The sequence below is a fragment of the Lissotriton helveticus genome, chromosome 3_1 (assembly GCF_964261635.1).
Source record: "Lissotriton helveticus chromosome 3_1, aLisHel1.1, whole genome shotgun sequence".
NCBI lineage: Eukaryota > Metazoa > Chordata > Amphibia > Caudata > Salamandridae > Lissotriton > Lissotriton helveticus.
The window spans coordinates 545977991-545993827 of record NC_136061.1 but is presented as its reverse complement, the minus strand read 5'-3'; the positions used below and the strand labels follow the sequence as shown (position 1 = coordinate 545993827).

The 15837-nt window shown below is 43.9% G+C and overlaps 1 protein-coding gene across 1 annotated transcript in view; it reads right to left on the bottom strand.

Annotated features, from left to right (window-relative positions):
• Positions 1-343: 343 nt before the first annotated feature.
• The window catches only part of MOB4 (MOB family member 4, phocein), a 122745-nt gene continuing 107251 nt past the window's right edge, over positions 344-15837 (bottom strand). The window contains 2 exon segments of the mRNA XM_078680442.1: positions 344-886; positions 5213-5324. Coding sequence (XP_078536568.1) covers positions 755-886; positions 5213-5324 — 244 coding nt within the window. The 3' untranslated portion in view covers positions 344-754.

The window sequence follows — 15837 nt, the reverse complement described above, 5'->3', positions numbered from 1 at the left end:
AAAAAGGTACAGTAAAGTATAAGCCGTTCTTACTAAAGTGGCAAAGTATCTTTTTAAAATGTAAATTAGGAGCAAAAGACATCTGCTATTCTTTAGGAGATGTAGTTAATCCACTGATCAGTCCAGGTTCTTTCAACTTCCTCCTCCCCAGAGAGGGGAAGAAAGTCTTCCATTGTTTATAAAAAGTAAACCAGAATATACGTTCAAAGGGTATTAATTAATGTTCTACAGTTAGTACATTTATATCCTTTGAACCTCAACCAAAAGACAAACTGCTCAATTTGAACCATGAATCCAGAAATACATTGTCAATCTTGAAAGATATCTTACTGCAGCCTAGAAGAAGAGAATAATCAGTTTAATGTAATTTTGAAGTAACACATACGTAAAACTGCTTTTGTGAAATTTTAATCTCACGTTTTCCTAATAGACATATTCCTTTTAGCGAAGATGGTGATCAAATGATTGTTTAGCAGCAATTTTACAGAAATGTAAATCATTTTATTAACAGGCATCATAAACAGATAATACTCTTATTTAAAAACCATGAGTGCCACACTGTTGAATATACGACCCATTAATAACTTAAAGTATTTCCCATTTTAAAAGGCAATGTACGTAGCATACAAAACTATACTAAACAAAGAAGCTATAATAAGAATACATGATTGAAGTGTCTAAAATGATATATACAGTACATTGTAATTATTGTTAATCATGTGTTCAGTGCAGTGTTTCTGTGCCAGGATTCCTATCATGCTTCACTTTCCCCAGCAACTGAATTCTGCACCTCTTCTTCCAAAATTGGTACAATCAGGTTATCCTTGGACATCAAGTTATATTTCATCACAAATTTGGTGAATCGATGACACAAAAAGGTCTCATTCTGTGTACGAAAGGAAAGAATTCCCAGTCAATTTAACGGCAGTACACATCAGCATTGATTCATTTCACTGTTAAATCAATCTTTCATAGGGTATGTTAAAATTCCAGCATGCACAAGTATATTTTCACTCAACAAGCAGTCACTGAAAATTCTTAGCAAAGGTCAGGAAGTCATTTGTTTTCGGATGTCAACTCCAAAGAGGTCTCTTGAATAGCAATATTAAAATCTATTCTACAATGAAAACCAAACACCGCAGGTTTCCAACTCCACTTTTACCTTCCCAGGTACCAACTACAGTAGTTTCAACTGCAGGGGAAGTGAACCATCAAGAGATTACGCCTGTCCCTAATCTGCCCAATAAATTGGCTTCTGCATGCTGGAACAGGGGGAGAGGCACTGGTAAGCAAAGCCTCACACCGTAAAAAGATACATGTACAAAAAAGGTGATGGGAGGAATGCTTATAAATAGTCTAAACCAGTGGCAATCACTCTGGGTAGCATTCATATTTGGCCTTTTGAGCAACGTAGACAGATCCTGCCTTGGCAAATCAGTACTGACCCTGCGTCTCAGGTGAACAGTCCATCACAAACTGCCAGGCAGGACTCTGTATAGAGTTGTGCAGTGTGCAAAAAATCAAAGTGGATTAGAATACTACACAGAGCAATTGCCAATGATTTCGACTATTTGCCTCATCATCTATTCTGTGCCAGAAGTAATGCCAAAGACAGCTAAGGGTAGGCTCCTCTACAGTGCCACAGGATTCAGGCTATACCTCACTAACAAGGCTGACACTGGTCTGGGATTACCTGTGTTGCCCTGCTGCTGGAGGAGTTTTGCAAGCAGTTCAGGCTGGACTGTTACTACAAGAAGCAAGGTTTGCACTGATCACCATGAGGCTCACCCATCTCCAGTGGCACAGTAGGTGAAACGCAATGAGCTGGGATGCTACCCTGCGCGGCTGTCTGAGGTTTAGACCAGTGGTTAACGTTTTGACCTCTGTGAAACCCCACTTTATCATTAATGAACCCAGAGGACCCTCACTGAATCGTTACTGGAATCCAGGGATCCCAACTGAGTCATTACTGGAAGCAGGCTAACCCGGCCTAAGAGTGATGATTTGAATCATAAAACAATACACAAAAAAAGCTAGAAACAAGCATTCATCAAAAAGATGAAATATTTCATTTAATTCAAAACATATATTAAAACATTTAATCAGACTGTTGGAGCGTGTCGAAATTCAATTGAGGCCATTCATCGTCAGTACTATATTCAGTTTGAGGCACTTGCACTGCTCCCACAAATTATTCTGAAGATACCAACTTAACTTTTAGCCATCAATCTCAAATTTCTTCTCATTTGCAGAACAATTTTACATGTTGTTTCTTTTTCTTTATACAAAGATACAGGGATGTATACCATATCGACTTGTAGTGTTTAGGGTCTCCCCCCTGATACACAAACTGCACTGGCAGTGTGTATGCGTCAGGGGAGGAGTCTGAGGGTGGCAAAATATATGCATCAGCCCTCCAAGACTTTCTCTGGCGACAAGGCGCTTGGTGCCCCAGGCGCCTTTTACATGGGACTCATATGTAAACCAGAGGAGTGCCAATGTGAGAGCAAAGATAGTTTTGGGGAAGAACAATGGCCCTGGGTACCCAATTAGCAGGAACCCAGGGCACACTTAGTCAAGAAGCCACAAACCTCAGGCAAAAAGTGGTGGGCCACCATGCAAAAAGGGGCACTTTCCTACAAAAGGTCAGTATAAAACACTAGTGCTTAAGTCTGCTATGTGCCTGTAGCCTCCCAGTGGCAGAATATTATTGTAAAGCAGAGAAAACCCTGCTGCCCCCCCTTGCCCCCCCCCAGGAGTTGGAGACTCAATCAAAAGCAGTCTCCAACATCAGATGTGCAACGGACAGGATAATCTTAATACTGGAACGCCGTCCCGAAAGAGGAGACGGGACTAATAGGGTATGGCTGACCCGATACTGGGGATTGAGAGGGGAAAAAATAAAGTGACAAGACTAAGGAAGAGAAAGACCTAAAAACAAAAGGGAGAAACCTGGCCTTTATGTAGAGGGCGCTTTTATACCCTTTGAGACTCTGGCGGAGGATTACGATCAGGTCAATTCCTACTACATAACTCAATCACGAGATCACTTTCACCAGCATGGGGCGACATCGCCTCCAAACCGAAGATGCATCTACTGATACAATACTTACATGTCAACTGAGTTTTCTTCAACAATACCTTGAAGCAACTGATCACATGTAAATTGGTAGGCCAAGTCCCACAAGTGGGGTTGCATTTTCATCGGGACAAGTGGGGAAGAAAGCTGGGTAGTAGGAATTTTGTGGATTCCTGCTGATTCCAGACGTTTGTCACAGAAATGCAAGGTAAACGTGCCATATTAGGCAAACTGATGTTTGCCCGACTTTGTGGGAAGAAATCTTTATGGGATCCATGTAAAGCATACCACCCTGGACTACTCCGGATGTCCAGTGGACTTTCTGCCCCCGCTGAGGGCAGATTGGAGGAAATTGCCTCCTATCGGCCCCAATGGGGAGCAGAACGATTGCTGGGTTGTATGGGAGGGAGGGAGGTAGGTAGGTAGGCAGGATGCCTGGGAGAACTGGCCTTACCCATTTGTGCTTAAAAAAAAAAAAAAAAAAAAAAAAAAAGAATCCATGGTGTTCAGTGGCCTTTCTGCCACCCCGCCACCTTCCCCAGGAAAGACTTTTGGGCTGAGGGGAGGAACTCTATCCCATTGCTAGGAGGACCGCTCCCCTTCCAAATAAAATCCCTGGAGGTCTAGTGGGCTGTGATCAGTGGTGAGACCCTCCAAAAAGACTTTTGGGCCAGGAGGAGCATATGCCCATTGCCAGGGGGTCCGCTTCCCCCTCCATCCACCCACCCCCATTATAAATAGACTTTGGGGGTCTAGTGGGTGGACTCTCTGCTTCAGGATCACCCTCCTGCAGCGATCCCCAAGCAGGGATCCAATTGGTAAAAGTACCATTGGAAAGGGGAGATTCTCCCTTTTCCAACGATTCCTCTCCAGACTGCTAATGTGCTTAAGAGCGGAGCACCGAAGCAGGGAAAGTGAACTGAGTCAATCGGCTCATTTCTTTTTCACTTTCTCTGAAATGACAGCAGCATGCCACATGCGCCAATCATCATTTGAGAAAAGAAATTGCCTCAGGAGCTAGGGAAGCTCTTTCCCAGTTCCGGAGGCTAATTTAAAGGAAATCCCTCTGTTGCATGCACCAGAGGAATTTCCTGCCAAGGGTGCAAGGACTCAGCACACGAACACTGGTGCTGAAGACCTCCCTTCTCCGCCACACCTTCACAATAGTGATTAAATTGCACAGTGGGAAAATGTAACTTTTCGCGCTATACTATAGTGCAAATAGCAACACATGCCAGCAACTGCATACCACCCATCACAAAACGAAATGGTACAGTTCAAGATATAACAGCATTTTATGTATTATCCCTCAAGTCCGATAAATGGTGTCGGATATATCCAGCTTTTACTTTGTTTGAGCTGTATTAAAGTATTTTCAAGGCTTCACAATTACAAAAGTTATTGTGTATGCATATGGAATTTGTATAGTGCAAACATAGCTGAATGTCAGCAGCATGTTGTCCAGGGTCAAAGGACAGAATAAGTCAATAAATAGACAGGGATGCGTTTAAAAAAAAAAAAAAAAATTGTTAGTAGAAGTGAACTGTAACTCCTTCGTGATATAGGATGTAGCTCTTTCCTAAACTGGAGGCAAGGTGGAATGATACTGATGAATAAGGAGCTGTTATTCGAGATTCTGGGAGCCCAAATCAAGATGGTCTCTTGCCTGTCTTCTTTCCCTTCACTCTCTGGTCTGATGGTTTCCTGGTTGTAGGTGTGCAGAATGCCACCAGAGGTGGTGAATTTGTCAACCAGAAAGGCGGGGTGCTGGTTGTGATGACTTTGTAGAGGATGCTACTGGTTTCGTGAATGATAATAAAACATATCCCATCACATTTTGGAATTTGTTGGCATTACAGCCTTATATACTAATTACATTTTTGTCACACACTACATCAATTCAGCTTTTGATCGAACCTTCACTAGCATTTCCAATGCATTGACTAATAGACAATTAGCAAGAACATAAAGCTGCCATGGAAAAGCAAAAGGTTTATCATAAAATGAAACATTCTATTCTAAACTGAATTTGGCTAAAATTAATCACAATAAATGAATACCCTTGAGTAGACAATTACTGATTCATGTACAGTGAATGTGAATGGAAGTAATGCAAAGGAATGTAATGCTTACCTCATATTCATCAAATATCTGTCGATGATGAAAGTAGGCATGTGAAAATATTCTGTAAATTCTACGGCATACGGATCCTAGTTTAGCTACTGAAGATTCTTTTATGCTAACCCTGGAAGAATAATTGTAAGATCTTTAAGTGCTATAATATATATATTGCATTAATTAGAAGCTACAGTACACAGACAACAGTAACATTTTAAAATGGAATAGGATGCTCAAATTAAGATACAAGTATGCAATATCTTCTACACCTATTCATACAGTTAACCACTGGAGAGCCATCTGATACTTCGGATTCCATCAGCTTTTCTTTTAAATGTATTTTAAGTATATTATCTTTAGGCAGACAAGATGAATGTAGTCAGTGACAAAGGGATTACCCATATTGGGACAGAGAAGAATTCATTTATATAAAATGAAACCAGTCATGCTATCTTCAACTACATAATTCAAATAGGTATTTCTCTTTTTTTAGACAAAACCAAACACTATCACAGGGCTAGAGGGATGTTTAAAGACCAAGCCTAAGTATTATCCCCCAAAGGACTAGATTAATAAACAACAAACTTAGGGGTCTAGTAAAGAAACCCAATAATGCTTCTATATTGTTGTGCCCCTGTCAATTGTACATGAGGACAAACACATTAAATTAACAGACCATATCACCAAAAAGTGAGGCACCAGTGAACGTAAGTCACCCCTGGTTGAGGATTCCCATCAAAAGTCTTGTATGGATCAATATTCTCATTTGGTAATCCTTATCGGGTATTGTATCTCTTGACCATTGAGATCAGCATACCCTGATAGCCAGTCCGGGGTAGCGACCCACAATCACTCAGTACTACCACATGATGTTGATATGATGGGAAAGTGCAGTGCAAAAATATATATAAGTGGTGATTAAAAAAAGGATAGGAACTTAACAGTAAACAATTTTAATAGAAGTTAGCCCCTTCCTCATTAAAACAAGAACAGTATAGCAACGTAACCGCAGTTCACACAAATAGCTGCGAGGAGACCAACATGTTTCAGCCACGGGATGGTTACCAGGCTTTCGTCAGGGTCTCTGTTCTGTGTATATGCTACTGAATAACGTGTGAAAAACTATACAAAAAAACACACTAGTGAACAACAGTAAAGGATATAATGTTCCTTCATCTGTACAAACTCCTCACTTCGGTACTTGGTTACCTAAATACTGTACGTGGGGAACAAACGTGCAGGTGAGCCACAATTAGATAACACGATCTGTTGCAAGGAATGTAATATGTCTAAGTAAGTACCAAATAACCTTAAACAATCAATTACTCACCCAGAGTGACCGGGGAGTGGACCTCACCTCTTCCTGGACCTGGCTCAGGATATGTGAGACCCCGCTCTACAATGACAAAAGCCAAGTTCAAAAGGACAAAAAACCAGATGGATCTACTTATAGAACTACTCTGGCAATGTACTAAGAAAAGAAGTCCCAAAGTCTTTTATCAGTGGAGCTCAATAGCATAAAACCACTGGTTCCCAAAACCACCTGCTCACCATTCTATCGTTAACTACACTTAAAATACATGTAAGCGTTACTACCGCTATTTACACAGAGACACAATGCAGATAGAAATGCACCAAAACCATTAGGGACGGTGGACAAGAACTCCTACCTGTCCGTCGTTGTCTCAGACTGTAGCTGAGTCAGGGGGAGGCACCGAGTGTCATGTGTGGCTCCCATTTCACCAAAATTCCCATCCCAGATCACCCAATCGCGATCCTGCAAGGGTAGCATGGGGCGGATTCATAGTTCATTGTCCTCCAACATAAGTTACAAACGATGTTGATTAGCGTGGAGGGGGGACGGTGTACAACCCAATCTGCCCCGCGTTTGTTTGTTAGTTTGGCTCGCGTGCATAGTCTCGCGAGATTCCTAAGCAGAACTACCGGGTGATGTCACTCCTCTACCCTGAGTAGTCCGTTAACTTTGTCTTCCGCCCTCTGAGACCGAGGCTACGGCTCAGAGAAAGAACTACTGGCTGACGTCATAATCATGACGTTTGTAGTTCCAAGAGCGAGCCCTGCCAAAGCAAGATGTTATTGCCCGCTCACTCCAGTTTCAAAGCGCCATGAAAAAGTATCATACCTTTTACAAGTCGAGCGAGTATAAGGTGTTTACAGGCAATCATGCAGTTAGATATATAAAAGGCAATACTTGGAGGAGTTTTACTCGTCGTGCCTTATGAGAACCAAATTACCTGCAAAACTGATCTGAACCTTAACTAGAAGCAACCTAGTTACGTTGTTTAACCCTGCAGAGCTCATCTGTTCACAGGTGGCATAGAAAAATGTGACCAGTCTTAGTACACTAGCTCTTGTACATTAGTGTGCACACCAGAATTAGTCAACACAATTATATTTACTCGCCAAACCTGTGCAGCTTCACAGAGTATAGCTCTATCACCACACGCATGTGCCATTATGATAGACTCAGCCAAGGTATGTCATCGTTCAGCCCTCGTTTGTCTGTACCCAATTTAAAAACCCATTTTTGTTCACGCAGGAACAAAAATCTCGACACGTCGCTAACGTGTGATGGAATAAAGGGTTTTTCCAAAACATGCCACTTAAAATCTATTTCTGTATGCTGTTGTGTGATGAAGTGTTTCGTGAGTCTCGAAACATCTTTCTTGCACCGGAACGTGCTTTTGTGCTCCTGCATTCTTACACGCACCTTCCTCGTGGTCATACCTACATATCGTTTGTTACACGTGCATGTTATGAGGTAGATGAGATTTGTGCTATTGCAGTTGGTAAACTGCCGAAGCACCCACGGCCGATCAGTGCCAATATCCACACTTGTGATCCTAGAGGTAAGTGGACAAACAGAACACCCTCCGCAGGGATGGTGACCCATTACAGGAGGTAGGTCCCATAGTGTGCCTAACTCTCTATTGGGTGTAGCTTTGGGGCGAGTGTGTACCAAGTGATCTCTTAAGTTTTTTGAACGTTTGAACGCGAAAAGTGGGAGTGCAATCTTGTCTCTACCACTGTTCAGAATACGCCAATGCTTCTTGATGACTCTCTGAACATAGTTGGACTTGGTATTAAAAGTACTCACTAGAGTCAGGCGATCCAAAGGTGGTTTCGCTGTGCGGGGTTCAAGCAGTGCAGCTCGATGGTTATTTGCTGCTCGTTTGAGTGAACGCTGTACCAGTTTCTTAGGGTAATGTCTTGCCATCAGTTGCTTAGATAAGTCCTCTGCATGGTGCTTGAAGGTTTCAGAGGTAGTACAGTTCCGTCGAACACGGAGGAACTGCCCACCATGGAAATGAGCAAAGACCGGCTCCCTTTTCTGGACCTCTCAATTTACAGTACTGAGACAGGCCTAGAGAGTGAATTATATCGAAAGCCAATGGCCCGAAATTCGCTCCTCCTGTACGAAAGCCAACACCCCAAGTCCCTGCGTGATAATCTACCCTTTGGGCAGTTCCTCCGTGTTCGACGGAACTGTACTACCTCTGAAACCTTCAAGCACCATGCAGAGGACTTATCTAAGCAACTGATGGCAAGACATTACCCTAAGAAACTGGTACAGCGTTCACTCAAACGAGCAGCAAATAACCATCGAGCTGCACTGCTTGAACCCCGCACAGCGAAACCACCTTTGGATCGCCTGACTCTAGTGAGTACTTTTAATACCAAGTCCAACTATGTTCAGAGAGTCATCAAGAAGCATTGGCGTATTCTGAACAGTGGTAGAGACAAGATTGCACTCCCACTTTTCGCGTTCAAACGTTCAAAAAACTTAAGAGATCACTTGGTACACACTCGCCCCAAAGCTACACCCAATAGAGAGTTAGGCACACTATGGGACCTACCTCCTGTAATGGGTCACCATCCCTGCGGAGGGTGTTCTGTTTGTCCACTTACCTCTAGGATCACAAGTGTGGATATTGGCACTGATCGGCCGTGGGTGCTTCGGCAGTTTACCAACTGCAATAGCACAAATCTCATCTACCTCATAACATGCACGTGTAACAAACGATATGTAGGTATGACCACGAGGAAGGTGCGTGTAAGAATGCAGGAGCACAAAAGCACGTTCCGGTGCAAGAAAGATGTTTCGAGACTCACGAAACACTTCATCACACAACAGCATACAGAAATAGATTTTAAGTGGCATGTTTTGGAAAAACCCTTTATTCCATCACACGTTAGCGACGTGTCGAGATTTTTGTTCCTGCGTGAACAAAAATGGGTTTTTAAATTGGGTACAGACAAACGAGGGCTGAACGATGACATACCTTGGCTGAGTCTATCATAATGGCACATGCGTGTGGTGATAGAGCTATACTCTGTGAAGCTGCACAGGTTTGGCGAGTAAATATAATTGTGTTGACTAATTCTGGTGTGCACACTAATGTACAAGAGCTAGTGTACTAAGACTGGTCACATTTTTCTATGCCACCTGTGAACAGATGAGCTCTGCAGGGTTAAACAACGTAACTAGGTTGCTTCTAGTTAAGGTTCAGATCAGTTTTGCAGGTAATTTGGTTCTCATAAGGCACGACGAGTAAAACTCCTCCAAGTATTGCCTTTTATATATCTAACTGCATGATTGCCTGTAAACACCTTATACTCGCTCGACTTGTAAAAGGTATGATACTTTTTCATGGCGCTTTGAAACTGGAGTGAGCGGGCAATAACATCTTGCTTTGGCAGGGCTCGCTCTTGGAACTACAAACGTCATGATTATGACGTCAGCCAGTAGTTCTTTCTCTGAGCCGTAGCCTCGGTCTCAGAGGGCGGAAGACAAAGTTAACGGACTACTCAGGGTAGAGGAGTGACATCACCCGGTAGTTCTGCTTAGGAATCTCGCGAGACTATGCACGCGAGCCAAACTAACAAACAAACGCGGGGCAGATTGGGTTGTACACCGTCCCCCCTCCACGCTAATCAACATCGTTTGTAACTTATGTTGGAGGACAATGAACTATGAATCCGCCCCATGCTACCCTTGCAGGATCGCGATTGGGTGATCTGGGATGGGAATTTTGGTGAAATGGGAGCCACACATGACACTCGGTGCCTCCCCCTGACTCAGCTACAGTCTGAGACAACGACGGACAGGTAGGAGTTCTTGTCCACCGTCCCTAATGGTTTTGGTGCATTTCTATCTGCATTGTGTCTCTGTGTAAATAGCGGTAGTAACGCTTACATGTATTTTAAGTGTAGTTAACGATAGAATGGTGAGCAGGTGGTTTTGGGAACCAGTGGTTTTATGCTATTGAGCTCCACTGATAAAAGACTTTGGGACTTCTTTTCTTAGTACATTGCCAGAGTAGTTCTATAAGTAGATCCATCTGGTTTTTTGTCCTTTTGAAGTTGGCTTTTGTCATTGTAGAGCGGGGTCTCACATATCCTGAGCCAGGTCCAGGAAGAGGTGAGGTCCACTCCCCGGTCACTCTGGGTGAGTAATTGATTGTTTAAGGTTATTTGGTACTTACTTAGACATATTACATTCCTTGCAACAGATCGTGTTATCTAATTGTGGCTCACCTGCACGTTTGTTCCCCACGTACAGTATTTAGGTAACCAAGTACCGAAGTGAGGAGTTTGTACAGATGAAGGAACATTATATCCTTTACTGTTGTTCACTAGTGTGTTTTTTTGTATAGTTTTTCACACGTTATTCAGTAGCATATACACAGAACAGAGACCCTGACGAAAGCCTGGTAACCATCCCGTGGCTGAAACATGTTGGTCTCCTCGCAGCTATTTGTGTGAACTGCGATTACGTTGCTATACTGTTCTTGTTTTAATGAGGAAGGGGCTAACTTCTATTAAAATTGTTTTCTGTTAAGTTCCTATCCTTTTTTAATCACCACTTATATATATTTTTGCACTGCACTTTCCCATCATATCAACATCATGTGGTAGTACTGAGTGATTGTGGGTCGCTACCCCGGACTGGCTATCAGGGTATGCTGATCTCAATGGTCAAGAGATACAATACCCGATAAGGATTACCAAATGAGAATATTGATCCATACAAGACTTTTGATGGGAATCCTCAACCAGGGGTGACTTACGTTCACTGGTGCCTCACTTTTTGGTGATATGGTCTGTTAATTTAATGTGTTTGTCCTCATGTACAATTGACAGGGGCACAACAATATAGAAGCATTATTGGGTTTCTTTACTAGACCCCTAAGTTTGTTGTTTATTATTTCTCTTTTTTTCACATAGTATAGCACAGAAAACAAATACTTATTTGGTACAGTCAATGCTTTTATTTGGTGCAACCTATGTACATACCTGGTCGCTGAAATAAGATGTAAGGAAACTGACTTGTTTTCAACTTTAAAGTAGGGTATAACAAGTCTAAATTAAATAACGGCTTAAACAGATTTCTCTTTTCATTAACGAAAAAAGGTACTCATACCTTTGTTTAAATTATCTTTCTTTTTGTTGGGTGCAGGGAGAGCGACAAACAGTAAGTAAGAGAACAAAAAAAGGAGAATGTGAGAGAGAAAGAACACACTTGTGAGTTATAGAAATATGACCAGTCCTCGAATCCACATCCACATCTCCATTACAACACCCGCGAGTCGCAGCGAACAAAGCATGCCAAGGGTTCTATGGATAATGCAAATAATAGTGGGGAGACTGAGCAGCCCTGGCGTATACCACGCTGGATTCAGAAAGCATCCGACAAGATACCATTCACCTGGACGCAGGCCACCGGGTCTTTGTAGAGGAGACTGACTAACCCACGAAAAGTACCCCGTAGGCTCGCCTGCCGCAAGACCGCATCCATGAAGTCCCATGAGACTGTATCAAAGGCCTTGAAAAAAATGTACCAGGAGCAATGCAAGGGTGAAGTCTAGGACCTGCATCTAAGAAAGAGCCGCCTGCACCCAACAAGTGCAATGACGTGTGCTCTTGCCTGGCATAAATCCAATGGTCAAGAGAGCGGGCCAGTCAGGTCTTTAAGGAGACATGTCGCAATTTTGTGCGTGCTATTCCCAGGAGGAGACGTGCCGTCTTCGTATCATAACAAGTTACCAATTTGAGTATCTGAGCCTCGAGGTCAGTCACTTGTCTGTTGGCGAGACTCGCGATGATGTTGTACATAACCTTTCAAGATCCCTCTCAGGGAGGGCGCTCTGGACGACAAGCCCTGAGCCATAGTAGAGTTTAAAAAAGGTTTTGAGCTCCTCCTCAATGAACACAATGCATGCAGGGTCTTTCAGGTGCCAAGCACTTAAGTGCCACATAGGGTGTAGAGACTGGGAACGAGTACCGCATCCTATCAGTAAGGGAGCATGGTCTGAGATGTCCTGTGGAAGGATACGAATAGACTGAAGGGGGAGGAGATCTGCAGCTGGTACCTATATCAAGTCGATGCATGATTACGTGCATTGGATACTAAGAACGCCACACGTCACATAAACTCTGGAGTCGGCCCAGGTGGATAAGCAGGTCGAGCGGGTGCGCTGGCCTGGACGGGGAGTGGTAGAGGTACCTGGTGTAAGGTACAGGGGAGAGGAGTGGGGGGTGGCAGATCAGGGATCAGAGCACTTGTAGAGCAGCCTGCAGCAGCAGAGGGGGAGGACTACAGCAGGAAACAAGAAGCATGGTTATCTCCATCGATCACATCCTTCCCGTCGACTGGTCTGACCATCACGTAATCCTCTTTCACATCACCCATTCGAACCTGACCAACACAATTCCCAAACGAGACCCTCCCAAATGGGTCAGGAACACAGCCAAAATTCCACGAGCGGACCTAGAAGAAAGAATCAGCTTGCTGCTTCCCATCTCCACTGAACACCTCTCAACCAACGATCTCACTTCTTTTTACAACTCCAATATGACGCTTACCCTGGATAAAATTGCTCCCTTGAAGCTAAACAAAGCAAGGAACATTCCCTCTAGTACATGGTTCACCACTGACATCAACGATGAAAGAAGACTTCTAAGAGCAGCAGAAAGAATCTGGAGAAACAATCACCCAAACGCTCAATTGTGATCAACTCCAAGCAGCCCGCAGGTCGTACACAAATCACATTAAGAACAAAAGTCAGCTTTCTTCTGCTCGACATTAGACAACGCTAAAAACTGGCCCAAAGAACTTTTCAATATCATAAGGAATCAAACCTCCAAACCCATACCTCCCTTAACTCAGGCATCCAAAGCTCGGTGCGACAGCTTCGCAACCTTTTTCAACGACAAAATCGCCAAGATCTGCCTTGCGTTGGGCTTAAATCCCACCTCTCTCAAAGATCAAATTGTCCAAAAACCTTGGCAACGCTTCCGTGAAATCTCCAAAACAATGGTCTTCTTTCATCCCCATCCAGGAAGCAGAGATAGTCAATCTAATCGCCAACGCCAAGCCCTCAGTCCACTCCCTGGACCAGCTTCCGCCTCTCATGACCAAAGACCTGAAGCTAGCCCTAGCTCCAATATGGTGCAAGATCATTAACAGCTCACTGAGCTCTGGAATCATACCAGACTGCCTCAAGGTAGGACAAGTCACACCACTATTAAAGAAACCAGGTCCAGACACTGAAGATTTTAATAATTTCAGACCGGTCTTGAACCTTCCCTTTTTGGCCAAAATCTTGGAAAGATGTGTACTCCCCCAGCTAACCCAGCACCTAGAAGACATCAAACTACTAGATCCCCATCAGTCGGGCTTCAGAAAGGGATGCAGCACTGAATCTGCAATCCTAAATGTCGTAGACGACCTACTCAAGTCACTAGAATCGGATCAATGCTGCCTTCTTATCCTCCTAGACTTATCGGCTGCATTCGATACAGTCAACCACAATCTACTCCTAAGGGATCTGCAAGAAAGAGCTTGTCTACAAGAGACGGCCCTTCACTGGTTCTCTTCCTTTCTTCACAACAGATCTCAGAGATTAAAAATCTAAAACTTCGAATCGGACCCAGTCATCAGAGGTGTCCCACAAGGTTCTGTACTCTCCCCCCAGTTCTTCAACATCTACATCGAACCCCTCACCTCTGTACTCAGAAAATCTAACATCCCCTTTCATTTATACGCTGATGACACTCAGCTCTATCTGGAAACCACCTCAATCGAGGACATCCAGAAACTAAACAACACTCTCAAGGAGGTCCAAGACAACCACTTGAAACTAAACCAAGGAAAAACAGAAATACTACATTTCCAACAAAGATGAGAACCCTCAAATCGAAGAATGGCTCAAAGCCATAGATGCCCTCAATGGTAACCTCTCCCTGGCCGACTCGGTGAAATCTCTAGGGATCACCCTAGACCCAAAATTAGACATGAAGAAACACATCTCAAGATATGCTAAAAGTGCCTTTCTCAACCTAAAATTGCTATACAAAATAAAACCCTTCCTTCCACCCAAGGGCCTTCAACTAGCCACCCAAGCTAGATTCCTCTCCAGAATAGACTACGTGATCGCGACCTTGACTGGGACAGCAAAAACCCATCTTGCCCCCCTGAAGACTACACTAAACGCAGCAGCAAGAATGGTCTCCGGAATTAAGAAATTCGAGCACATCTCTCCAGCCCTCAGAGAACTCAGATGGCTCCCAGTAGAGTTGCGAGCCAGCTTTAGAACAGCCTGCCTCACACACAAAGCCCTGCATACAGGTAAACCAGAATACCTGGCTGCCAAACTCAAAAGGGAAGGCCAGTCCAGAAATCTTAGGAGCTTCAGCTCTCTACTGCTCATCCTCCAAAAACTCGCAAGCAAAGAACCACAGCCAAATCTTTTGCTGGAAACGCACCCAAAATCTGGAACTCTTTTCCGCCCCACATCAGAACTATCCCCTCATTTTCAAAATTCAAGAGCCTTCTCAAAGACCTCTTCCTCAACCACATTTGAGGGAACTGACAGTCCCTGGACAGTCCTATAATTGCCACCACATCGTTACTAAACTTCAAGTCTGACAACACAGTCTCAGCTCAGGAAACCCTATATGCACAAACATTTTGTTGATCGATTGTGTTTGGCTCTTTATCAGACCCTTCCCTCTGCAGCAGCTCAAGAAATCGTTCTATGTTTAATCTCTGTGATTCTCAACTATGTATGGCTGAATATCAGATATCCCATGCCTGCCCTAACCCACATGTTCCCCTACTCCCCCTTGATCCTCTGGTTCTCTCGTTTCCGCATTAAAGTATATGATATCTATGTTGTGAAGCGCTCTGATACCCTTTGGCCCAGCCAGCACTATACAAAACGTGTAAAATAATAGTGTCTAGCGGATCACCGTACAGAACCGGAGAGAAACAGTCCTAGTCGAAGCTGCCCACGAAGGAACATAGAGAATCCAATAAATGGGTCACTTGCAGGATAACAACAGCCTCTTAATATAGGGTAACACTACGGACCTCTTAATCCGGTCCACAAGGCCACTGGTGTTCATCAAGAGCGGGTATGTCCGCCATGCTAGACAGCGAGAACAGCACGTAGAGCAATCGAGAGAGCTGAGCGGCGGCCCGACTCCAGGATCACCTCACAGAGCTGGGGTACTCTCCTCGTATAGCTGGCTCAGCCCGGATGAGTGGTCCAGGCTGCGTCCGAACCAGCTTACATCGGCCCCAGGCGTGACAGAGCCGCAGCAGCATGGCTACC